The 27,389-nt window shown below is 46.0% G+C and overlaps 1 protein-coding gene across 1 annotated transcript in view; it reads right to left on the reverse strand.

Annotated features, from left to right (window-relative positions):
• Window positions 1–4,041: 4,041 nt before the first annotated feature.
• The window catches only part of arhgap39 (Rho GTPase activating protein 39), a 178,249-nt gene continuing 154,901 nt past the window's right edge, over window positions 4,042–27,389 (reverse strand). The window contains 1 exon segment of the mRNA XM_034180178.1: window positions 4,042–4,330. Within this exon segment, the coding sequence (XP_034036069.1) occupies window positions 4,136–4,330 (195 nt within the window). The 3' untranslated portion in view covers window positions 4,042–4,135.

Consider the following 27,389-nt stretch of genomic DNA (forward strand, 5'->3'; position numbering starts at 1 on the left):
AAGAGTTTGACTTACTGCCGATCACCCAAACACAGCTCTCGCTTTGCGAGTACAGAGATTGGATGGCCCTGAGAAGGGACCCCCTCACTCCATACTCCTGCAGCACCTCCCACAGTGTCTCCCGGGGTACCCGATCATACGCCTTCTCCAAGTCCACAAAACACATGTAGACTGGGTGGGCATACTCCCAGGCACCCTCCAGGATCCTTGTGAAAGTAAAGAGCTGGTTGGTTGTTCCATGACCAGGACGGAATCCACATTGTTCCTCTTCAATCCGAGGTTCGACTATCGGTCAAACCCTCCTTTCCAGCACCCTGGAGTAGACTTTTACCAGGAAGGCTGAGTAGTGTGATGCACCTATAGTTGGCACACACTCTCTGGTCCCCCTTTTAAAATATGGGGACCACTACCCCAGTTTGCCACTCCTTAGGCACTGTCCCAGACCTCAACGCAATGTTGAAGAGACGTCTTATCCAAGACAATCCCTCCACACGCAGAGCCTTCAGCATTTCTGGATGGATCTCATCAACCCCCGGGGCCTTGCCACTGCGGAGTTGTTTGACTACCTCAGTGACTTCCACCAGGGAAATTGATAAAAAATAAAAATCCTCCACCAGCTTCCAGCTCTGCCCCAACTATAGAGGGCGCTCCAGTCTGATGCAGGAGATGCTCAAAGTGTTCCTTCCAGCGCCGGATTACATCCTCAGTTGAGGTCAACAGAGTCCCATCCTTACTGTACTGCACCAAGATATAAGTGTGTAATAACTCTGATCATGTGACAGGATTGAGTGATTGAGTGTGTGCACGCTGAAGGTGTAAAGTGATGTTTTGTCTGATGATGGACACAGAAGTAGTAGATTGAGTAAGGTCACCAGATATGATCTGACCTCGTTTATGTACACAGGAAGTGGTAAGATGGCTGCTGACGGCAAAGGCCAATACGAGCTGCGTGGAGGGGGTGTCTCCCAGCAGATGTCACAAAAGCAGCAGCTGAACATGTCCTTGCCACTGTGTGACATCAACCAATCAGAGCGGCAGCTGGAGTGTAGCAGATGCATGGCGTTGCAGTGTCAGGGATGCAAAGACATCAGCACTGACCCATCACGGAATGCGTCGACACCCAAGCTCCCTGAGGTGAAGCAAACTGCAGGGTGAGGGGTGTTTACACATATGATGTCACCTCTCTCAGGGAGTGAGACAGACAGAGCAGCCACAGTCCACTGTCATGTTAATGGACCACTGCTGCAGGTGTGTGTGTGTGTGTGTGTGTGATGTTTGGTGGCTCCCTGGACACTGGACACTACGTCTCAAGTTAGGAAGTTCGAATTTCACAGAGGCAGGCGTTGGGTGTAAAATGAGGACTGCATCAGTGACACTCTGAAATTTGCACTGCTTTAGGCCAAGACTGATCCAGGAGGAGACAACAGCTGGTCCACCCCTCAGACAAACAATACAAACAATGGTGTGGGCTGGGCTATCCACTGTGACAGCTGATTCACAAAAAACCTTTTTCTATTCATCAGACCTTCAAAACACCATTTGATAAAAGTGAACACAAACAAGCAAGTCTAAAAGGACAAATAAATCTGGTGTGTGCATGTGTCTCCTCATATACATTCACACCCACAGCAAGATTTGGACATGCTTCCCATGATGCTCTGTGTTTGTCTCAAAAGGTCAGTGACACTAGCATGAGGTGGACACACACTGATGACTACACAGAGCTCATCCAGAGACGTGACGGTGGGTAAAGTGGACACTGACTGGGTGTCTGTGTGTTGTCCTGCTGTCTCTTTGTTTTGCAGCAGGTGTGAATTTTTCTCACAATATTGTGATTTGAAGTGTAAAAAGTGGCAGTTTTGTTGGTCCTGAACTTGGAGCATGTGGGCGTGGCTACAGTGCTCCCAGCATGTGCAGGTAGGGGGTGTTTCAAGACGACGACAGACTGCAACATTTGGGATGAAGAGAAATGGTTGCCTGTACAGCTGGTTCCAGCAGATGGCGCTAATATCAATGGATGTAACTGAACTCACTCTGTGCATGCTTTAGTGCTGATATCAGTACAAACAGTGTCTGTTTAAAGGTTAGCACTCAGCACAGTGGAGCACAGAGGCATTAACACTGTTACCCTGGTAACATGTTAGCATTAAGCGACCAAATCTATGTTCAGTTTATAAAAAAGGAACAAAGTTCTACTTGGATGTTGTGAAACGTTCAACATCATTCTCAGAAAGCACTACAGAGTGTACTGTTTCCTGTTTATACAGCACTTTATGCTAACATGGTCATGTACAGGCGGTATGTGAGTGTAATGAACATATTAATAATGCAGCCATGGGCGCGTCAGTAGTAACAAGGAAAACAGCATCTTGTGGACTTTTACAGCTACACAATCCTTCAGAAGACAAACAATTGAACAAGCAAGGTGTCTGTCTCAAAGCCAACACCGGGACTTTAGCACGATGCAGAGATATGTTTATGCTCAGACGTCATCAATACAAACGTCGTCGGTGTATCCTAATGCTAGTGCTAGTGTATTAGCTATCCCAGAGAAAAGTCCAAACCTGTGTGTGGCGGCTGCACTCTGCGTTGTGTTGTTATGACTCCGCCCATTTGCTCCCCTCGGGACGCGAACTCACGATCCTCGGCATGGAAGTCGGACTCTCTAACCAGAAGGCTAAAACCCAGGGCTCTGGCCTTGTGACCAGAGAATCCTTTTGAGCTGTTGGGACTGAGATTTACTAACTACATCTGCACAGCAACACCTGCTGGTCTCTGTTATGCCAACGTCATTGCGATGTCCTAATGCTAGTGCTAGTGTGTTAGCTATCCCAGAGAAAAGTCCAAACCTGTGCACCACTCTGTCAAAGGTGACACAACCAATACAACCAATCACAGTCAGGGGAAGGGGTGTAACATAAAAAATACGAGCTGTTCATAGTATGACACATCAGAAGAAAGGCGTGGCCCGTGTGCTGACTGTTCCACCTTCACGTCCACTGTGACCACAGTCAGGACCCGTCAGATGGATGAGTTGGCAGAACAAACATTTGGATGGGACCAAGCTGTGATGCCCTGCCTAATTCCTTAGGCCCACATGTATTTGGACACTGACAAAGCTGTCAATCACACAAAGCATAAAGTAAGTAAACAAAGTGACCCCGACCCTGCCCCAAAACAGGTGACCCTAGTCCCACCCCAAAACAGGTGACCCTATCCCTTCCCCAAAACAGGTGGCCCTATCTCTGCTCCAAAACAAGTGACTCTAACCCCACCCCAAAACAGGTAATGCTATCTCAACCCCAAAACAGGTGACCCTATCCCCACCCCAAAACAGGTGACCTTATCTCTGCCCCAAAACAGGTGACCCTATCCCCGCTCCAAAACAGGAGACCCTAACCCCCCCCCCCAAAACAGGTGACCTTATCTCTACCCCAATACAGGTGACCCTATCCCCACCCTAAAACAGGAGACCTTATCTCCACCCCAAAACAGGTGACCTTATCTCTGCCCCAAAACACAAGACCCTATCCCCACCCCAAAACAGGTGACCGTCTCTCTGCCCCCAAAACAGGTGACCCTATCCCTACCCCAAAACAGGTGACCCTATCACTGCCCCAAAGCAGGTGATCCTAACCCCACCACAAAAACAGGTGCCCCCAGCCCTGCCCCCAAAACAGGTGACCCTGTCTCTGAGCTGCTTTCTATCTAGGTCATATTGAACTTTTGTCTAACCTTTACCGGAAAATTTGTCCAGACCTGTTGTCTGTGGACCTGACAGTGAAATCATACTTTGTCAGTGTCCAAACATACAGCATACCTCTCTAATCTACTAGGAACAGGTGGGCTGAGGGACCCAGTTCCCTGATGGATGTCAAGGTTCCTGCTCACTTCTTCATGAAGGCACACATTATGTGAAAACCTTGAGAGTCCGGTTTTTGTCATGTTCACATAGTGGACTGAGCTGTTTGGAAACCAGCTGTGTGGTTGACGAACTAAAAATGAGGCAGGTTGTGTTAGTTCCACAAACATGTTGGGCCCGGCTCGGCAGCTCAGGTGCTTTGGACTGGATGGATGGAGCAAGCAAAGGATAAAGGTCATGTCGAAATGGATTGTGTTTATGTTTTGGGCGGGGCTATAGAATTCCATCCATGAAGCTTGTGTCCAACCGCTGGATCAGCACCCGGATGAAAGACATCTCCTTGCGTGTGTTTTCAAAGATAACCCTGGGGTCATCGGACTGGCAGCGTAGGCAGTTTGGCGCCATCACCATGGCCAGGTTATTCACGTCCATCTTGGTGATCACCACGCTGGCAGGCTGAGCGAACACCTGCACAAACAAAACAGATTCTTTACTTAAAGCGACCATCACTGGTTGGGTTAGGGTTAAACCAATATATATATATTTTTTTATATTTTTTATTCTGTAACTGTGAAGCACATTGGGAAGCTTTGCTTGTTATAAACATGCTATATAAATAAACTTGACTAAACATTTTGAAATGATCTTTCTGGTCTGTTGTGGAATTAAACTCAGGTTCACCTGCCTTGCTCATATAAATAATGTGCTGACATTGAGCAACCATGTTAAAAACCCGGTGGTTTAGAACATTTGATATAAAGGCTGAGTGGATCCTTGTCATTTGATTGGTGGGTTGTACGTCACGTGACATGGATTATTCATCCCATTTGTGTTGCATTGCATTTAGAGTGCAATTTGTTTCCATTTAGCACGCAAAGTGCTGTATTTGTGGCACTGTTGGCTTGCCATACTAGTGGGGGTGCGGCATTTAGCTAAACATGCAGAGTTTGTGTTGCTGACGGATGATGGTTTGAAGGAGCTACGAGCTCCTTTGTAGCTCCTACGGTACTAATTCTTCTAAATCACACACAAAAAACAAATCCACTACGCTGTTAACCGTCTGGAGGCATGAAAAGGTGTTAGGATGAAAAGGTGGACTAATTTCTGATGTTTTTTGTTTTGTTTTTTTCGCTGCACCAAGTATACAGTCCTTTTTCCACTCTTTTTTTCTTATTTTTGGAAGTACACGAAGTCGGTGCACGGCGTCACAGATGACTGTTTTCCAATTTGACTGAGAACAATTGTGGACTCCTATTTAAGGTTTGCGTTGGACTATTAAGCAGCAGTGACACACTAAAATGTAAGTCCCTTTTCTGTTGTCTATAAATGAATAAAATATCAAATGACAAGGATCCATTTTAGCCATTATATAAAACCAATAATGAATGTTTTTACACTCTTTCAATGGTATGAATATTTCATGAGGTGAAAGCTGAAATGTTCCATTCAACGAGGCAAATAAACATTCATTATTTGTATAGTAAGACTCTGGTCTGGGTGTCAGCACAATTAGAAATGCTCTCAAAGACCTTTTTTTTTATAAACAATTCATCTGTTCTTTTTGATAATTTAAAGTAGTGTGAGTGGCTCACTGCGGCGTTTACCGAGCATGCAGACTGAGTAAGCGCATCGGAGGCAGTGAGAGCAAGGCGTCGGGGAAGAATGTCACCCGCTGTCGATGTCGCCGCTGATCTGAGCATGCAGAGTTGTATCTCGCATTCACTGCGGCTTACTTTTGGATGTTGAAACCAGGATGTGTATAACAGTAACATTACTAACAGATAAAATCAATTTCAATGCGGGATCGGACTGAAGGCGCGAGTGCTCCGTCTTCTCCCTCACGTCACATCAATGTCCCGGATGTACAAACAGTTTTCACAGAGGGCCAAATTTTAGCTGCAAATTTGTCATTTTTAAATGAAGATTTCTCCACTGAATTGTTTACTGGAACAAAAAAGAACAAATAAAAAAAAAAAAAAATTAACACAGACTATACAAAAGTTCCATGTGTCTGACATCTGGGGTGGGGGCGCAGGTCACACACCCCGGTCACGCATCGCGTGCACCCATGCCAAGATATGCCTGATTAAATGCAGCTTCCACCACCGTTACTTCCTCAAGGATCAGTCGGATGCTGTAACACCGCTGTGACTATTTAAAAATGGTGGGTTTGATTCTCGTCTTGGAGAATTCGACATTCTCTGACCAATCAGTGGCCGGCAGCCTGTTGACGTCACATTTTAGTATCGGCTCGGCTCGCTTGGAACCACTCCTGAGCAGGTACCAAAAAAAGCACCCGGTACCAGGTACTAACCCTAATGGAAAAGCAAAAAAAAACCCCCAAAAACGAGTAGAGTCGAGCTGAGTAATGCCGAGTAGTGCTACTTTTGTGTAGTAGAAAAACGCCTTAATTGTTGAAGCTTTGTAGGTGGAATTCTTTCCCATTATTGCTTGATGTACGACTTCAGTTGTTCAACAGTCCGAGGTTTCCGTTGTATTTTGCGCTTCATACTGCACCACACATTTTCAATGGGCGCAGGTCTGGACTGCAGACAGACCAGTCTACAGGGCTTGACATAGCCATATGCCTGCTGACCTGGCGCAGATTTGGCCCACTTTCGGGCCACGACGGGCCAGTACAATTTATCAAATAATGGCCCGCTCAGACCACTACACAAAATTCTATTTATTTTACCATATTTTGCGGTGGCAAAGTCAAATTTCTTCATATCTCCATGTCATCAAACTTCAGTGAGTCCGCCATGTTTGTTTTGGTCTTCTTCTTCTTTGTTTGTTTTGGCCTCGCACCACGGACCACATTTCGCATCTTGATCGCATCAGAAATGATTCGATCCACCGATATCAATAGTCTTTTTGCTTAACAATTCCCTTATCGGTCCTTCAGAGCGGCCGTTGTTTTGGAGAGTCTTTGTCAGGAAAATGATCATTTCTCTACGTTGATTGCAGACCCTGCAGTAGGTCTGTAATTAACCGCTTCTGCAGAGCGAATGCACTTTGAAGCATGAAGCAATGGTTCGATCCGCTGGGTCGTTGGGCTTTATCTTAATTTTTCCCCGCTAAAACCCTAAAGAGCATATCTCTGTGAGTAATATATACCCTTTTATGTTAAACCAACCTGTTATGGTCTTCTGAAACAGCTGATAGATGTATTTTATAACTTAAAAACAGGACCGATGTTAACGCGTTAGCATGTCTATGGTGTTTTCGATGTTAAAGTTAGCATTAGCTGTTGGCATTTCAGCACATTTGTGTGCAATTGTGTTCTGTATAATAATTAATGGCTCAGTGCTTGTTGTCGTAAAAGAGTCAAATGTATTAAAAATTGTAATATTTTTTCATTTATTTTTATTTATATATTAATAATAATAGCAACAACAACAACAGCAATAATAGTAATAATAACTCTTCAGAAGTGGCAAGTCCGCTTTTTAACTCCTCTCAAAGCCATTAAAATATGTCAATCGTGAGTGACTGTGAGTCACTTTTGTGCAGATTAAAGTCATTAAGTGGGATCTTGTCTTGTGGCAGTCAAGAAACGAGAATCGTCCTCCGTTCTATTGGCACAGCTTCAAATGCTGCACGGCTCTCTGCAGAGACAGAGTCCGGTCTGAATTAATAACTTCAAAACGAAATGCCCCTTTAAATAAAATGACACCTCTTTCCAAACGCTGTAATACAGAAAATAAACTACAATCGACTAAAACATCCTGCATTCTTTATGAATTAAACTGATGCTGATGTGAAACACAGCCAGCTGCAAGAGTTCAGCTCAGAGGTATGGAAAGACATTCATGCCAGTAATGTCTGAAAGTGTCAGGATCTGCCCCAGCCTGGGGTTCATGTCTGGGTTTTCCCCTTATTTAGTCTAGGCTTCCACTGAGGGTTTTATAGTTTTACTTTTCATATTATTATATATGGTCATGTAAGTCTTGGTTTGGTTCTGTTCGTTTCGTTACTTTGTGTAATGCTTCTGTTACCGGTTTTATTCTGTGTATCATTTATTTATGGTTTAGTCATTCATTGCATTACCTAGTTCCTGGTTTTGATTTGTTCATCATTTATTTCCTATTCTGTCAGTAGTTTGTTTTGTCATGTTTAGTGTATTCACTTCCTGTGTCACGTCCTCTCGTTTTAGTTATCACTGGTTTTTCACTCCTCGACTCGCCACCTTAGTTTTAGTTTCACCCCCTCTGTTTTGTTCGTGTTTATTATGGTTAGTCAAGCACGTTGCATTTTGCACCGTTGGTTTTTCTGTCATTTAATTATCTTGCCCCAGTTCACGTTGCTTTTGCCTTACTGCATTCTCTTGCACTTACCTTTGTCTTCCCTGGTCACGCCTCCTTCCAGCACTCTCTGCACACCTGTTCCTCATTTCACACTCTGATTCTTCCACTAGTATTTAAGCCCTCACAGTCTCACAGTCGCTCGCCAGATTGTTGCATGTTGCACTTTCCAGCCTCACGCCTTTGTCCTGTTTTGCCTCGTAATATTTCTGACCTTGCCTATGTTACCGACTTCCGCCTTGTTTTATCCCTGAACTCTGCTCGTTTTTGACTTTGCCTCTGCCCTGTGAACTCCTGTCGCCGTGTATTTGGAACTGTGCTTGTTTTTTGGACTCCGCCTCAGCTTGCTACCTGCCTGTACCTCCACTACGTTGACTGATTTCCTGTGTACTGAACCTATTGCCAGCTTACCAGATAAAGTTATTTTTTCTTACTCCAACACCTGTGTCTGTGAGTCTGCATTTGCCTCCTACAACTTCCAGGGTCAAGCCACCACGAACCATGACAGAAAGGAAATGCTTTTGACAAAAACTACAGATTTTGTTTATTTCTATTTATATTCAGAGATCAAGGAGCCACCATGTAGAGTTTATTTAGGTCCAGAGTTTAAGGATCCAGTGACCAGTTTCATATTTATTTACTTTAAGACTCAAAAAATGTTGTTGACATAGAAAACCTTTAAAGCCTACTTTTATTATACAGAAAATTCACAATAGGTATCGATAAGGAATCAGATCGATAAGCGGAATCGATAATGGTATCGATATCGATAAAATTTTATCAATGCCCATCCCTAACCACGTTCCATGCTCCCGCAGAATCTCACGCATACTGAAATGTATGTTGTCGATGCGTGGAGTGTGTGATTGGCCGTTTCCGTCACAGATCTTCGGCAATGTTAGCTGACATCTTTAAATGCGCGGGAAGCTGCATGAAACAAAGATGAACAAGACGCAAATCTAACAGAACGCTTTGAAATTTGAACTGAAATATGTTTAAACAAGTAAGTAAAGTATATGCTTGGTCCTGGTAGACCCTGGCTGTTTTGAAGCTAGTTTAAAAGTCTAACTAGCTTGCCTTTGTGGAAACCCCACGGTGACAACATTAGCAAAGGAGCCAAGCATTTTTTTTTTTTTTTTTTTTTAGATCTATAACTCCAATCCAGACAAGGCATACTTTTTAGTTTTGATATGGACCTACATCTGCATTTTACATTTCTGACTGTGAGTTAGTCAACTCTGAGGGTTGCTTAAAAAATGCCCCCTAAATTTTATGGGAGTCACTTTATTTTTTTACACTTGAGAATGCCCTCTGATAAATTCTATTTATAACCTGTTATGGTTTTTCCTAAAGGAACTAGAAAATGAGTTCCTATAACCTAGCTTTTTGAACTTTGCATGTTCCTCTTGTGAAAGATGAGTCTCTTGCAGGAAAATAACCCGTGTCTTCCCTCTTCTAAACTTTGCTAAGGCTTTATCTCTTTTTTGATTTTGTTTATACGCGTACATTAACATTCAGTGACACCACCATAATGTCATTATGTTGCATTGTTAACGTCCTGTAAAATGGTTAGTAGCCCCCCCGGCTGCAGTGCTTCCCACCAGTATCTTCCTATAAACACAACAAATACACACAAAAACAAACTGAACTTCCCAGCCAATGTGGTCCTGCTCTCTGCAGGCCCATTCTCCCTGTTGCTGGGAGTGAGGGATAACCTTTTCTGGACAAAAGGCCCCCCTAGTGGTCTGGGGTACACCTGAATTAGGCTTTCTCATTCAACTAGATAGTCCAACAGTTGCTGGTTTAATAGCTCCTCCTGTCGATTCCATTTTAAGCTATATAAGTGTTAAGTAAATGGAGGTACAAACAAGGTTCTCTGCTTTAAGTAGCTGAGGGACTACATCTCTCGGCTGGCTTGGGAACGCCTTGGGGTTCCCCCGGAGGAGCTGGGGGAGGTGTGTGTGGATCGGAGGATCTGGGCGGCTTTGCTTGAGCTGCTGCCCCCATGACCCAACTCCGGATAAAGCGGAAAAGGATGGATGGATGGATGGATGTTACATTAAATTTAGTGGGGAGATAGGGAGAAGGGGAGAAAAAAATTCTCACTGTATGGTAAGGGCGAGGTGGAACATGGGAGCTACGTTCTTTGGCATTGTGGTGATCAAAATTAATCCCCCAACCCTTTTTATTCTTTAGCTTATTAAATAAAAAAAAAACCCTCTTTTTCTTTTCTCTTCCTTCCCCCCTCCCCCCTTCCTTTTTTGAGGGGGGCTCACTTTCTCTTTACCTCCTTGTCACCTTTTGTCCATTGACCTGATTGTCCATAGTCTCTTCATCTTTTAAACTCCTGCAGCCTTTCCTTTCGCTCAGTTAGCTGCATTTTGATTCACATCTTCGGGTGCGACAGCTCCTCTGTTTATCGCCTGCCTCCCTCCGGCACGGCACCACAATCCCCGGATCTGCTCCTCCAATGAGGGGCCGCCACCGCCTGAGCCGTTGTGCCATCCGCCGATCTCCAACCCTCTTTTCCTCATGTCTTGCTCTGCATCTTCAGCGCTGTTGTAGATCTTGGGCCCGTCTAACCAGTGGATCCGTATCCTGCTCAGAGGTGTCTGAAAGCGTATCTTTTTGTCTTTGAGAGCTTTTTTGATCTTGGAATATGATTTGCGTTTCATCATTACCTTGGTGGGATAATCATGATAAAAAAAAATCCGTCTCCCCTCGACTTGGATTTTTTCTTTCCAGGCTTTGGTCAGAATTTTCTCTTTGGTTTCATATTTCAGAAAGTTGACAACAATACAATAGGTGCTCCCGGCGGAGGCTTTCTTCCGAGACTTCTATGTGGTCGCTGGACGTGTAGATTGGTACCCTCTGGTATTCTGAGCTCCCAGCAGAGGAGATCCTCCACCAGCTCCAGGACAGATTCATTGTCCTTTTCGGTCACGTTGTAGATTCTCAAGTTACAGCGTCTTCCATGTCCTTCCACTTCAGTCAGCTTGTCTTGTAGTTTTGTTTGTTGCTTTAGTAGGGCGAGGATTGCTTCTCTTGCCTCCGTGCTCCATTCTTCTAGCTCCGCCATCCTCACCTGTGCTTCAGCTGTGTCCTTCCGCTGTTGTTGGATATCGGTGGCATTTTGGGCTACTTTTCACTTCATTTCGTCCTTAAATACAACAAACTCTTGTCTCTTCTCCTCCTTAAAGTCATCCTTGAATTTTGAGAGATCCTCCTTCAGCTGCCTTTTGAGGTCTCGTATCTCTGTCGTAATTGCGGCGAGTCCCTCCAACAGCGAGCTGGTTTTTCCGCAGTCGCCGTTATCCTGGTCTGCCGCCCTGTCTTCAAAATCGCATTCTTCTTGGTCTTTGGACATGTTTTTCTTCCTTATACTTCTTTGTCCTCGTCCCCCGCTGATTTCTTGTCAGTTTAGTTTCACATTTTCAATCTTTCCATGTTTTTTTTGGGGGGGGGGGGGGTTGCTCTCAAATCAGCTCAGGAGCTCAGCATTATGCTGCTATCTTGTTCCTCGCTGCCTCGGAAGTCTCGCTTGTTGGTATTTTGACCTTGCCTGTTTTTGACCTCGAGTTTGTCTTGCCTCTGATAGCCCAAACACTGTGCATTTTGACCTGTGCCTGTTTATTGACTACGCCTCAGCCTCTCGTCTGTCTGCTACCTCTGCCACGCTGCTGGCTCACACATGTACCGACCACCTGCCTGTTGTACCCATTAAACCTCTTTTGAACTTTATCAGTTGTGTGAGTTTGCAGTTGTGTCCATACCATTTGTGCCACACCTGATAAATAGGGAATAAAAAGGGAAACAAATCGTTGTTCCCCTGAACTTCATGAACCCTTTGTGGGTGAAAGAGATCCGGGAACCACTGCAAATAACATTTGATTGCTGTGTTCACCTGTTCATTCATTACACTGTGATATCATGACGTTTTTAAATGGAAAATGGAAAAATAATGTTGAATAAAACAAGAAAGCTGCTGAATCGATACAGGTCAACATTAAATCTCACATTTTTACAGTCTGATTGCACCACAAAAAAGGAGGAATTATTTATCTAATTTATAGTGGTTTACGGCCTCAAGACAATTAATGCCAAAAAAGATATCAAGAGAAAAACAATTTCCAAACAAAAAGTTCAAAAGTAACTATCAAATGTCAAAGGTTTGCTGACTGTGCCACCAAAAAAGTAAAATAATAAAATAGCAAAGATGTATTTCCAGGTTCAGGCGGTGGAGGACTGCCACAGATTTTTCAAAATTTCATCCATATGTAGACAGAAAAATCACAAACTCTAACATCCAAAATCCTCTGGCACCTCTAGAAGGGTCAATTTCTTGAGAGCTAAAATTGGACTCAAAGATTCAAAACTTCAAAAATTAGCTGTTGAAGTTGAAATATCTCATTACACCAAAGACTGCTCATCTTAATTTTGACAAATGCCAATCTGTGATTGGTGGAGTTCCAGAAAACAGCTCATTCTCTGTGGGTGGATGAGGATTCAGTGACAAGGGGCGCTGAAAAGACTGCTTTTTGCTGACATGACACTTACTGTATGTTGGAGGTGCCTCGGAACAACTCCCTCAACAAGCACTGAGGTAAGTTGATGGAAAATATGAGACCAAAAGCAAGCAAATACTACGACATTTGAAGTTATTGTGTGAAACAGAAGGTGGGAGAACATTGCTGACACTGAAGTGAGGGCTTTTTGAGGGCACAGAGTGGAGAGGCTGAGCCAAATTAATAAAACTGTCCATGCGACTCATCTCCACATGACAAGCCAATTTGGAAGAGTGCCCCCAATGGACCCAATGCCCCTCAAGGACAAATAGGTGAGGCAGGCAGCCATGAGGGATGTCCATCAAACCTGCTGACTGATTTTCCAGGAGACAGATCCCCCTACACAGATGGGGAACAGGGTGTGGACTTCTTGGGGGGGGTTGAAAACTGATGGAAGAGAGTATCTAATATAATATTGTTAGAGCTATGGCAACAAAACAAGGTACAACTGAAACATAAAGAACAAACCCACTGGGACTGTCTGGAGTTTTAAGTGCTTGGCTGTTCTGATGTATTCAAGGTTTGTGTGAACAATCCACATCTGGAAGGGCTTTGGCCCTCACAACCACTGTCTTTACTCTCTGAGAGCTAATTTAATGTCTATCAGCTCTCAGATGCGAGTGTCATAGTTAAGTGCCTCTGGTGATAGCTTCCTAGAGAAGAAAGCACAGGTGTGCACCTTGTCATCTCCAGAGGAGTGGTGAGAAAGAACTACCCCCACTCACATTAGGCTAGGCATGGAAAGAATGGGAGAAGAGGACAAATGGTGCTTCATGTCTGCAAAGTGGGACTCAGCCTGCTTGTTCTAATGGAACCCAGAACTAGAGGACATCATTGCATGTGGGGAAGTGGTAATATTACTGTATTTGTGAATGAATCACCTGTAAAAATGGGTGAACCCCAAGAACCGTTGCAATGAAATACTGCAGTAACCTTGTCTGGATCCAACCTTATGCTTCCTGGCAGGATACAGAAGCCGCCCACCAAAAAAAAAAAAAAAAAATTGAGGACCTGTGAAATTCACATTTCTCTATCTTCATGAAAAACTGGAATGTCCAGTAACCATTATAACACCCAATATACATGTCCCATATGGTCGTTGAAGTTCCCAGAAAAACATAAAATATTCTCCAGATATGCAAACACAAAAACATTTAATATATCCCTGAGAATGTAATTTATCAGACAGTGGAATACTACTGAAGCATTAATTACTCCAAAAGGCATCACAAGGTTCTCATAATGTCCACTAGCGATCTTTGAATTGGTCTTTCACTCATTCTCCCTTATCATAGCAATGTGGTAAACATTTCTAAAGTAAAGCTGAGTACAAATCATAGCAAGTTGTAGAAGTTGGAAAGCAGAGGAGAGGAGGTGAAGAGAGCACTTATTTTTCATTGTGATCATGTGTATTTTTCATTGCTCCTGGTGTGTAATGAGCAGTGGTGGGCACACTTCCGATAATTCGATAACAGATAATTATCGAAGATAATGTTTTCATTATCGGATTATCTTTTTAGATAAATTTAAAAACCATCATCGGACTAATTATCTTCCGATGAATTGCCGTTCGATAACTTTTAGACCGATAACGTAGCAAACTAAGCTGAACAGTGAAAAACAATTTTGAAATTATTAAAGCAGTTGAGACCTACCTGTTGAAAGTTTCCTAATAGATACGTCATTGTAGCCTCTGTAAGCAAAGGAGAACTGGAGACCAAAAAAAAAAAAAATTTCCTTTAATACCATACTGATATAATCGCAATATCACCAAGTCATCCAGAGGCATACATTTTTAACTTATGGTTCAAATTTTAACCTACTCATTTTGGACAAGTTATTTAAAATTACTGTCATGTCTGAAGCTTTATAAAGTGAAAATATCAGATATATGTTTTCGTTTTAAAGTAATGTGCTAATTTTTAAGGTTTTGTGAGCACATGCTGTGCCAGGCAGCAATGCATTATAGGTGGCATAGGGTAATCTCAGACATTCACGACAGGACAAATGCATTTCAGACACTCTGTTCAGGCTCCACGGATAACAGCATTAAACTCTAGTGCATAAAACTCTCGTGAATATATTCTCTGGGTTTATAGACGTTAGTGTATTTGTGTTTGTTAAATTCCACGCATCTTAAAAGTTAAATGTAGCAGACGGATTATCTGGAATTTTGTTTGGCAAGTTTTCAAGGCCGCTACTGCCATCTACTGGCCAGTAGTGTTCATGGCAGTATTCGCCCCAAGAAGTACTAAGCATCTGGGACCAGTAGATGGCAGTGTTCTATTTATTTTAACCCGGTTATATCAGATGGTGGTCAAATCAACTTTTTGGCTTTTTTTTTCTACAAATTAAGTTTAAAAACAAAACAACAACAAAACATTACAAGACAGCTCTGCGGTTGGATGCATGAAGCTCTTCAGCAGCAGCAGGTGGTCGTGAGATGTTAAAGCTTGTTACTCCACTACACGATGCAGGACGCGCGATTAACCTGAAACTCGGTCCAAAAAATTCTCACACGAATGAAAAATCATCTGAAAAATGGCCAAAACACGCACAGTGTAAAGCCAACATTTATGTGTCAAGATAAGGCTTTTCAGAACTGACCAATTGTTAACCTTGTCCTTTGTTTTATCTGTTTTCATTATTTATCATTGCATTTTAACCTGTGAAGTGCTTTGTGACTTATGTCTGTGAAAGTGCATGTTTTACAACATCATAAAAGTTTTAAAACATGCACACATCATCAAACGTGTGCACGGCATTAATAAAACATGCGCACATTCTCTCCACACGCAAAACATTTTGCGATGACACTTCCAGGGCTCCGTAAAAATGCCTGTTTTTACAAATAAAATGGAATATTTTACAAACCCACATTTATCTTTAAACCAACACACGACACACGTCACATTAACGTGTTGGTTTACATAATGAATGACTGAACCAATCAGTGTTTAGCAGAGGCACGTTTACCCAGAATGCTTTGTGGTCTGTGTTTGTTACAAAACCTCAGAATTAGTGCCTTATTCAACATTAAAAGATATATGTTATATTTTAACTTTGTACAAATGACAGAATTGACATTAATGGAGTTATTCTATCAGTATTTTCATAAAACCATACGTTAGTATGACTTTATTTTTCAGTGTTGTTGAGTGTTGTAATTGATAGAGAGCTGGCCTTATGGCTGCTCTCTGGATGCCTCTGTGTTGGGAGTGATGTAATAAACAAGTGCTTCCAGCAGGGGCAGAATGTTGAAAGAAAAATGATAATGATTAGTAGTAGAAAGCTGATTTTGTGGGTGCTCTCAGGATTAGTCTATGCTGTGTTCTACAGGGGGCAGCATAGTCAAACATTCTGGCTCATTCTTTGGGTCTTTGTTAAAAGATTGTGTTAAAAATTAATTTCAGCTTCTTAATAATTGCAAATGTACCAGAGACAACACCGGAATTTATCGATTATCTGTAACGTCCGATACATTTTTGGGTGGTTTATCGGTTTATCTTTATCAAAGATAACTTTTCAGTTATCTTATTATCTGTTATCAAAGTTAATTTTGTGGTTATCTGTGCCCACCACTGGTAATGAGTGCCTTGTATGGCAGCACCCTCACATCGGGGTGAATGTGAGGTATTATTTGTAAAGCGCTTTGAGCGTCTGATGCAGATGAAAAAGTGCTATATAAATGCAGTCCATTTACCATTTATCTCATCAAGACCATGATAATCAAAGCAGGAGCATAGAGCTTGCCTCTTTTGTCCACAAACCTGAAACCAGCCCCCAGCAAGGGATAGCAATATACGGGTGATCCCTGTTGCCCACCTCTCTTGTTGGAAGGAAGCATTCACATCATATAGCTTAGGGGCTAAAGCCCCTGTCACAGTGGCGTATTCGTAGAGCTGCTCATTACAGCGTATTGTCTATGCTGTAATGAGCAGCTCTCTGTCCACTTCACGTGGAGTTTTTTCTCAATACGCAGCAGTATGTTGAGGGCTACGCTCGTAGGTTGGAAGAAATTAAACATGTTTAATTTTCTTCGGCGTACAGCACAGCATGGAGCCTTCACGCGAGTACACGCAGCGCCGTGCTACTGTCAGCTATTGTGAACCCGCCCACGCTTCAACGCGGTACTGTACACCATTTCACATCTCCCTGTTGTTCTTCTGGAGCTATAAATACTGCAAGATCATTGCTTCACTTTATCATACTGGATTAATTATATGAGGACTGTTCACAGTGTTGTTGTTTCATAAAAGCTCTCTCTCTCTCTTTCTCTCTCTCTCTATGTGTGTGTGTGTGTCTAATCAGAGCTGTGACTCTTTAAAATAAACACACACACGCTGCATGTCGGTGCGCTCATCAAACCCCCTGATCGGTCAGTCTGATCAAAGCTGAAAAGAGCTGTGACTCTTTAAAATAAACGCGCATTCGCTGCATGTCGGTGCGCTCATCAAATGCCCTGATCGATCAGTCTGATCAAAGCTGAAAAGAGGGGGGAAGCTTCCGGTGACTCCATGTTGGCTGCAGCCTAGAAGACACGCTCCGTCCAGATTAGTTTATTTCCTAACTAAATCAGCAAATTACTCGGCATTTCTTTTCTCTTTTTACTAAATAGACATGGCATCATCTTTGAGAGTTAAAGGACAAACTAGGCAGGATTCTGCCAAGGAGAAAGGTGACAATTTGAAACAGCTCACGCTGATGCAAACACCGAGCGAGCCTACAGTTGCTAATGCTAACATCCGTGACTCTGAGTCAAAAATACTGGCTGAACTTGAGAAACTAAGGAAAGACAACCAAGAGGGCCACACGCAGACACAACTTTCCTTGACAAGACTGGAGACGTCATTTTCCGATCTAAAAGATTTCACAGAATTGCAGAAGCGAACTGCAGAAGCGGAGGACCGCATTAGCGCCCAGGAAGCCACTGCTAAACGCCATGAGCGAGCACTTCATTATCTGCTGCACAGAGAAATGGATTTGACTGCAAGATATGATGAGATGCAAAATCGACTGAGGCGTAATAATATAAGAATTTATCAAGTGGCTGAAGACAGTGAGGGAAGAGACATCAAGCTTTTCATACATGAGCTGCTTAAATCCGCTCTTTGCCTCCCCCCTGACCTTAACATTGTCATAGAGAGGGCCCACAGGGCCCCTGCCGGTAAGCCATGGAGCCCTGAAGCTGCCCCGCGCTCTCTGGTTGTCAGATTTTTGGACTTCTCAGTCAAAGAAACCGTGTTACGACAGGCCTGGGAGCAGAGAAAAGTCATGTACAATGGAAGACAAATCTACTTTGACCACGATTTCTCTCCCGAGTTGCAGAAAAAGAGAGTGCTGGTGCGGGTCACAGTAAAGCAGCTAAAACTGAAGAACATCAGAGCAAAGTGTATTTTCCCCACACAGCTCAGAGTATTCATGGAGGACGGCGTGAAGACCTACCCCACACTGACTGATGCTTTGCTGGCACTTGAGAAGCTGGGGATACACGCACGAGGGAATGAACGGGAGCTGCTGGAAACGGAGCTGTCCCGAGACGGGTGGAGCACCGCAGGAAGGAGAGCAAGTCGGGGCCCAGTGGTTCTCTCCCACACCGAGATCAAGACTTTCTTTAATACTGAGGGCTGATTTACACTCCGGCCGCGTTCATCTGACTGATTTAACCAGTACACATTAGGAGAGAAAAGTGAATATTTTCAGCATGGACGGGACGTGAGAAACAGAGAGTGGAGTGCCACCAATCCACAGGTAAAGTCGCTCCAAAATACTCTGGAAGCGACAGCGACAGCGCACACGTTGTGCCTTTTCTCCTCGGAGGACCAGTCACCATCCTCCGCCCAGGATAGGTCGGGGGTTGGGTCTTTTCTGACTTAATCAGGTTTGAGCGCTAGAGTTTGTATATATTAATAATTCAGGTTGATCCAGTCGGGTATGTGGAAGCACATACTGTTCATTTTGTCCTGAGACTCAAATTGGGCCATTATTCTGTTATAAGCAATGATTCTTTATGTGAATTGTTTGTGTATGGGTGGGTGAAACAAGATAGGGTACAAATTACAAAATATTTGGCATAACATTTAATGACTGATATAATCTGTGTTACTTATAACGTTAAGGGCTTGGGTAACCCAATTAAAAGAAAAAAAGTGTTAAATCAGCTAAGAAAACTTAATTGTGCTGTGGCGATGCTCCAGGAAACACACCTTTCAGAAAAAGAACATATAAAGTTGAGAAGAGAGTGGGTAGACCAGCAATACAGCTCATCATATCAAAGCGGGAGGAAAAGGGGTGTCGCAATACTTTTCAACAAGTCCATATATTTTTGTCATGAGGAAACCTTCAGTGACAAGGAGGGGAGATATGTAATGGTGACTGGCTGTGTGGGGGGCATTAAAATTACACTACTTAATCTGTATGCTCCAAATGAGGATTGCCCAAATTTCTTTAAAAATATTGCATCCTTTATAGCAGATAAAGCAGAGGGAATTATTCTTATAGGGGGTGATTTCAACTGCGTTTTGCAAGCGTCTATAGACCGACTACCTGCTGACTTTGGTCCAAAGTCCAGAAAATCTCACACACTTTGCGCACTGAAGGATGAGTTGGGTTTGGTAGATGTGTGGCGCCATCTGCATGCCAGGGAAAAAGATTTTAGTTTTTTCTCACAGGTTCATGGCAGCCACTCAAGGTTAGACATGTTTCTGATGTCAGGAGCGGACTTCTACAGAGCAACCCAATGTGATATAGAAGCAATTACCATCTCAGATCATGCTCCAGTCTCCTTAAAAATAAGGATGGGTTCAAATAATATTTTTAAATACTGGAGAGCAAATGTATCTATTCTAAATAATGAAATGGTTTTACAGACAATTAAAAAGGGGTTAATAGAGTATATTCAATTTAATGACAAATGATATGGGAGGGGGCTAAAAGTGTTCTAAGGGGAAATATAATTTCAATCTCATCTAAAATAAAAAGAGAGAGGCTTGCAGAGCAGTTAAAATTGGAAAGTAAAATTAAAAACTTAGAGGTAATATACCAAATAACACAAAACAAAGACACACTTAATATGCTAAAAGAAAATAGACAGAAATTAAACGATTTACTAACATATAAAGTAGAGGGACAGCTCCGAATCACAAACCAAAAATATTCTGAGTTTGATAACAGGGCCAGTCAGTTGTTGGCATTTCAGCTGCGAAAATCGCAATCAAGCAGAGCAGTTCATAAAGTTAAATGCCCAAAGTCTGGGGATATGATATTTCAGCCCAAGGATGTGGCAAATGCGTTTGCCATGTACTATCAAGAACTGTACAAGGAAGAAAGCTGTCAAAATAAAGGGGATAAAGTTGAGACCTTCCTAAATTCAATAAATCTTAACAAACTGACCGAGGAGGAGGCTAATGCAATAACAGGTCCAAATGCAAGAGAAGAAATTAAAAATTCTATTCTAAAACTTAAGAACAATAAATCCTCAGGGGTGGACGGTTTTCCAGGAGAATATTACAAAGTACTGGTCCAAGAGCTTGTCCCACTTTTGGATAAAGTGTATAAATATGCACTTTCAGAGGGTGATCCTCCTCAGTCATGGTCTGAAGCTATTATAAGCGTCATCCACAAAGATGGTAAAGACCCGACTCTGTGTACATCTTATCGACCCATCAGCCTCCTGTGCGTGGACCTTAAAATACTTACTGCCATTATCGCAAACAGAATACAAAAGTATATTAGGAAGCTTGTGAAACCTGATCAAACTGGCTTTATCGCCCAGAGACATGGAACTGATAATGTTCGAAGAGCTTTAAACGTCCAAATAGTTGCACAGAAAAGAAACACCCCATCAATGCTTCTCAGCTTGGATGCTGAGAAGGCATTTGATCGGGTAGACTGGGACTTTCTACAGCAGACACTAAGATACATGGGCTTCAATGAGGTGTTCATAAAATGGGTCCAGACTTTTTATAAGAATCCAAGGTCACGAGTGAGGGTCAATGGTCATTGCTTTGATTTTTTTTTCATTGGGACGCGGCACTAGGCAGGGTGAAATTCTCCCTCTTTATTTGCTCTGTATATAGAGCCATTAGCCGAACTTATAAGATCCATAAACTGTCGCTTTTTGCAGATGACATTTTGTTATTCCTGGAGAATCCTATCATTTCTGTTCCTGCTCTGCTCCATAGTCTTGAAGAGTATAGGTTGGTATCAGGTTATAAAATCAATACTAACAAGTCGGAAGCTTTAATGATTTCAGGGGATTGGCCATCATAATTGAATAATCTGGTTTCATTTAGACACTCCAAAGAAGGGTTCAGATACTTAGGAGTAATTCTCACATCTAAGACCATACAGTTATTCTCATCTAACTATGATAAATTGCTGAAAGAAATTAAGATGGACTTAAACAGATGGGATGTACTACTGCTCTCTCTCCTGTGGAGAATTGAATGTATAAGAATGAATATTCTTCCTAGACTATTATTTCTGTTCCAAAACTTCCCTGTTTTAATCCCACAATCCACTTTTAAATTATTGAATAAATTAATTTTAAAATTTATTTGGCAGAACAAAAGACCACGAGTACGTCTTAAAATTTTAATGACTCCTAAGGAAAATGGAGGATTAAATCTGCCTAACTTCAGACTGTATTAAATTAAAGCTATGGTGGTGTTGTGAAAGTGTAGGAACACAGACCCACAACAGGGGGCGCAAATGAACGGACAATGGAGAAGATAAATAACAAGTTTTACTATTGTGAAACGAGCACAACCAATACAACAATCAATAATTTGGGGTTAAGCCGAATTCTGCTGGTGTCGTGTGGGCAGGCTCGAAGGTAGGGGGACGTTCGTCCAGGTCGAACCGGAACCATCCAGATCTCCTCTGCCACCGAACCCTGGAAGTACTGGAACCGCCAAGTCCCGAATTCCCAGGTGGCCACTGCCTCCGCTCGTCGGATCCGGTACTGCTGGCAAGAGAGAGCAACAACACACAGGTGTGGATGCGGCTGCACCCAATAACACGGAGAGGGGAGAAGCTGCCTCCACCTCTCGTCCCAAAAAAGCAGGAAGGTGAGTACTTATCTAATCACTCGGCCTGCGGTAGTCAGCTGTCCTGAAAGGTTTAACAAGTTTATCAATTTAACACAGAATATGCTGCAGAGAATGTTACCTCTATCTCAAGGCGATATCTCGGCACTGAGGTGGAGACGCCGTCCTGATGATATACCTCCGTGCTGAGTGGAGCCAGCTGTGTCCAGTAATGGGTGACAGCTGTCACCCTAGCTGCTCTCATCAGGCGGCAGCGCCCTCTGGTGCCTGGAGCCCGCACTCCAGGCAGGGCGCCCTCTGGTGGTGGTGGGCCAGCAGTACCTCCTCTTCAGCGGCCCACACAACAGGACCCCCCCCTCAATGGGCGCCTCCTGGCGCACGACCGGGCTTGTCCGGATGGCGACGGTAGAAGTCGGCCAGGAGGGCCGGGTCCAGGATGAAGCCCTTCTTCACCCAGGAGCGTTCTTCGGGGCCGTACCCCTCCCAGTCCACCAGGTACTGAAAACCCCGGCCCATTCGACGGACATCGAGGAGCCGGCGCACGGTCCAAGCCGGTTCCCCGTCGACGATCCGGGCAGGAGGTGGTGCCAGACCCGGGGTGCAGAGGGGTGAGGTGTGATGGGGTTTTATCCGGGAGACATGAAACACTGGGTGAATCCGCAGCGAGGCCGGAAGCTGAAGCCTCACTGCGGCGGGATTGATGACTTTGAGGATCTTGAAGGGACCGATGTATCGTTCTTGGAGCTTGGGGGAGTCCACTTGAAGGGGAATGTCCTTGGTGGACAACCACACTTCCTGCCCAGGACGATACGTGGGGGCCGGGGCCCGCCACCGGTCTGCATGTGTCTTCGCCCTCGTCCGGGCCTTCAACAAAGCAGAGCGGGCGGCACGCCACACCCGACGGCACTTCCGTAGGTGGGCCTGGACCGAGGGCACACCGACCTCTCCCTCGACCACCGGAAACAAGGGGGGCTGATACCCCAAGCACACCTCAAACGGGGAGAGGCCGTGGCTGATGACACTTGGCTGTTGTGGGCGTACTCGATCCAGGCCAGGTGGGTACTCCAGGCCATCGGGTGCGCGGCAGTCACACAGCGTAGTGTCTGCTCCAATTCTTGGTTGGCCCGCTCTGCTTGCCCGTTGGTCTGGGGGTGATACCCGGACGAAAGGCTGACCGTGGCCCCCAGTTCCCGGCAGAAGCTCCTCCAAACGTGTGAGGTAAACTGGGGACCGCGATCGGAGACGATGTCTGATGGTATACCATGCAGACGGACGACGTGGTGGACCAGGAGGTCCGCTGTCTCCTGGGCCGTTGGGAGCTTCGGGAGGGCCACGAAGTGGGCCGCCTTGGAGAAACGGTCCACTATCGTGAAGACGACGGTGTTTCCCTGGGACGGCGGGAGACCCGTGACAAAGTCCAGGCCGATGTGGGACCAGGGGCGATGAGGCATGGGCAGTGGCTGTAGCAGCCCTGAGGTCTTTCTGTGGTCGGCCTTGCCCCTGGCGCAGGTGGTACAGGCCTGGACGTAGTCCCGGACGTCGGCCTCCAGGGATGCCCACCAGAAGCGTTGCCGGACGACTGTCACGGTCCTTCGCACCCCAGGGTGACAGGAGAGTTTAGAACCGTGACAGAAGTCCAGGACTGCAGCCCTAACTTCTGGTGGGACGTATAGTCTGTTCTTTGGTCCGTTTCCGGGGTCCGGGTCACGGGTCAGGGCCTCCCGGACGGTCTTCTCCACGTCCCAGGTGAGGGCGGCCACGATAGCGGACTCCGGGATGATGGGATCCGGGGGATCCGACGGTTCCGTTTTGACTTCGTCTTCGTGCACCCGGGACAATGCATCCGATCTTTGATTCTTGGTCCCGGGACGGTAGGTAATCCGGAAGTCAAAACGGCCAAAGAACAGTGACCAGCGGGCTTGCCTGGGGTTCAGCCGCTTGGCGGTCCTGATGTACTCCAGGTTCCGATGGTCAGTGAAAACCGTGAATGGCACGGCTGTTCCCTCCAACAGATGTCTCCACTCTTCGAGGGCCTCTTTCACAGCTAGGAGTTCCCGATTGCCGACGTCATAGTTCCGTTCAGCGGGGGTCAACCTGCGGGAAAAATAGGCACACGGGTGAAGAACCTTATCGGTCTTCCCGCTCTGGGAGAGCACCGCTCCTATCCCTGAGTCCGAGGCATCCACTTCAACCACTAACTGGCGGCTAGGATCGGGCTGCACCAGAACTGGTGCAGACGAGAAGCGCCGTTTCAACTCCTTGAACGCGGCTTCGCACCGATCCGACCAGGTGAAGGGGACTTTTGGTGAGGTCAGGGCTGTCAGGGGGCTAACTACCTGACTGTAGCCCTTAATGAACCTCCTGTAGAAATTAGCAAAGCCGAGGAACTGTTGCAGCTTCCTACGGCTTGTGGGTTGGGGCCAATCTCTCACCGCCGCAACCTTGGCCGGATCAGGGGCGACGGAGTTGGAGGAGATGATAAACCCCAGGAAGGACAAAGAAGTGCGGTGGAATTCACACTTCTCGCCCTTCACAAACAGGCGGTTCTCCAACAACCGCTGCAGGACCTGACGGACATGCCGGACATGAGTCTCAGGATCCGGGGAAAAAATGAGTATATCGTCCAGATACACGAAGACGAACCGGTGCAGGAAGTCCCGCAAGACATCGTTTACTAACGCTTGGAAAGTCGCGGGAGCATTAGTGAGACCGAACGGCATGACCAGGTACTCAAAATGACCTAACGGGGTGTTAAATGCCGTCTTCCATTCGTCTCCCTTCCGGATCCGAACCAAATGATACGCATTCCTAAGATCAAGCTTGGTGAAGATTTTGGCTCCATGCAAGGGGGTGAACACTGAATCCAACAAGGGCAACGGGTATCGATTGCGAACCGTGATTTCGTTCAACCCCCTATAATCAATGCATGGACGAAGCCCGCCATCCTTTTTTCCCACAAAAAAGAAACCAGCACCCATCGGAGAGGTGGAATTCCGGATCAACCCGGCAGCTAATGAGTCCCGGATGTAGGTCTCCATTGATTCACGCTCCGGCCGTGAGAGGTTGTACAGCCTACTGGACGGGAACTCACTGCCTGGAACCAAATCAATGGCACAATCATATGGGCGGTGGGGAGGAAGCGTGAGAGCCAGATCCTTGCTGAACACGTCAGCGAGGTCATGGTACTCCGCCGGCACCGCCTTCAGATTGGGCGGGACTCGGACCTCCTCCTTAGCTTGGGAGCCGGGAGGAACCGAGGAACCTAGACACTCCCGATGGCAGGTTTCGCTCCACTGAACCACTACCCCGGACGGCCAATCGATCCGGGGATTGTGTTTTAGCATCCAGGGAAAACCCAAAACCACACGGGAGGTGGCCTGAGTCACAAAGAACTCGATCACCTCCCGGTGGTTACCTGACACCACCAGAGTTACTGGAGGTGTCTTATGCGTGATTGGTGGGAGTAGGGAGCCATCTAGTGCCCGAACCTGCACCGGCGAGGTAAGAGCCACCAGAGGGAGCCCTATCTCCCTGGCCCATCTACTGTCTAGCAGATTCCCCTCAGAGCCCGTGTCCACCAGTGCTGGGGCCTTCAGGGTTGAATCCTCAAACAGGATCGTGACTGGGAGTCGTGTAGCAATGTGGGTGTGTCCCACGTGAATGTTTCGGCCCACCCCTGGCCCAGTCTCTAGGGGCGGGCGTTGGAGTTTAACCGCTCGGGGCAGTCGTTTGCGAGATGCTCACTCGAGCCACAAACAAAACAAGCTCCATAGGCCCGCCTCCTTTGTGCTCCAGGTGCCCTAAATGTTGCCCTGCTCGTGTCCATAGCTTCGTCAGCAGGGGGAGCCGTAGGCGCACGGAGCGCAGGAACAGAGGAGCGTGGGGAGGGCGGAGCTCGGTCGGAACCGGAAGGGAGAGGGACGACGCGTGCCTGGCCACGCCCTTCGCCTTGTTCCCGACGGCGTTCCTCTAGCCGGTTGTCGAGTCGTATGACTAGATCGATGAGCCCATCTAAATCCCGCGGTTCGTCCTTCGCCACCAGGTGCTCTTTTAGGACCAGTGACAGTCCGTTTACAAAGGCGGCGCGGAGGGCAGTGCTATTCCAGCCGGATCTCGCCGCCGCGATGCGGAAGGCGACTGCATAGGCAGCTGCGCTCCGACGCCCCTGTCTTATTGACAGTAGCGCGGTTGAAGCGGTCTCTCCTCTGTTGGGATGATCGAACACCGTTCTGAGCTCCCGCACAAACCCATCGTATGTATGAAGGAGCCGTGAGTTCTGCTCCCAGAGCGCTGTAGCCCAAGCGCGTGCCTCCCCGCGAAGCAGGTTTATTACATAAGCTACTTTGCTAGCGTCAGTCGCGTACATCATGGGACACTGTGCGAAGACGAGCAAACACTGCATCAAAAAATCCGCGCACGTCTCCACACAGCCTCCGTACGGTTCTGGAGGGCTTATGTATGCTTCTGGGGACGGAGGGAGGGGCCGTTGAACGACCAGTGGAACGTCACTATTACGCGCAGGGTCATCGGGAGGGAGAGCCGCAGCGGCGCCCGAAGGGCGTGCTTCCACTTGTGCGGCGAGAGCCTCCACCCTGCGGTTTAGGAGAACGTTCTGCTCGGTCATTAAATCCATCCGAGTGGTGAAAGCGGTGAGGATCCGCTGCAACTCACCGATTACCCCTCCCGAAGACGCCGACGCTCCCTGTTCTTCCATTGGCCGTTCAACAGCCGGTTGACGCCCCTCGGGATCCATGACGCTGGCCGAGATATCCTGTTGTGAAAGTGTAGGAACACGGACCCACAACAGGGGGCGCAAATGAACGGACAATGGAGAAGATAAATAACAAGTTTTACTATTGTGAAACGAGCACAACCAATACAACAATCAATAATTTGGGGTTAAGCCGAATTCTGCTGGTGTCGTGTGGGCAGGCTCGAAGGTAGGGGACGTCCGTCCAGGTCGAACCGGAACCATCCAGATCTCCTCTGCCACCGAACCCTGGAAGTACTGGAACCGCCAAGTCCCGAATTCCCAGGTGGCCACTGCCTCCGCTCGTCGGATCCGGTACTGCTGGCAAGAGAGAGCAACAACACACAGGTGTGGATGCGGCTGCACCCAATAACACGGAGAGGGGAGAAGCTGCCTCCACCTCTCGTCCCAAAAAAGCAGGAAGGTGAGTACTTATCTAATCACTCGGCCTGCGGTAGTCAGCTGTCCTGAAAGGTTTAACAAGTTTATCAATTTAACACAGAATATGCTGCAGAGAATGTTACCTCTATCTCAAGGCGATATCTCGGCACTGAGGTGGAGACGCCGTCCTGATGATATACCTCCGTGCTGAGTGGAGTCAGCTGTGTCCAGTAATGGGTGACAGCTGTCACCCTAGCTGCTCTCATCAGGCGGCAGCGCCCTCTGGTGCCTGGAGCCCGCACTCCAGGCAGGGCGCCCTCTGGTGGTGGTGGGCCAGCAGTACCTCCTCTTCAGCGGCCCACACAACAGGTGGCATGGATCATTAGTGATCCAGAGAAGCAATGGGTCTCTATGGAAGAATATTCTGTACCAGGATTTTCCCTCGCACAACTTCCATTTCTCAGCATGCAGGCAATG

The sequence above is a fragment of the Thalassophryne amazonica genome, chromosome 10, assembly GCF_902500255.1.
Source record: "Thalassophryne amazonica chromosome 10, fThaAma1.1, whole genome shotgun sequence".
Lineage (NCBI taxonomy): Eukaryota > Metazoa > Chordata > Actinopteri > Batrachoidiformes > Batrachoididae > Thalassophryne > Thalassophryne amazonica.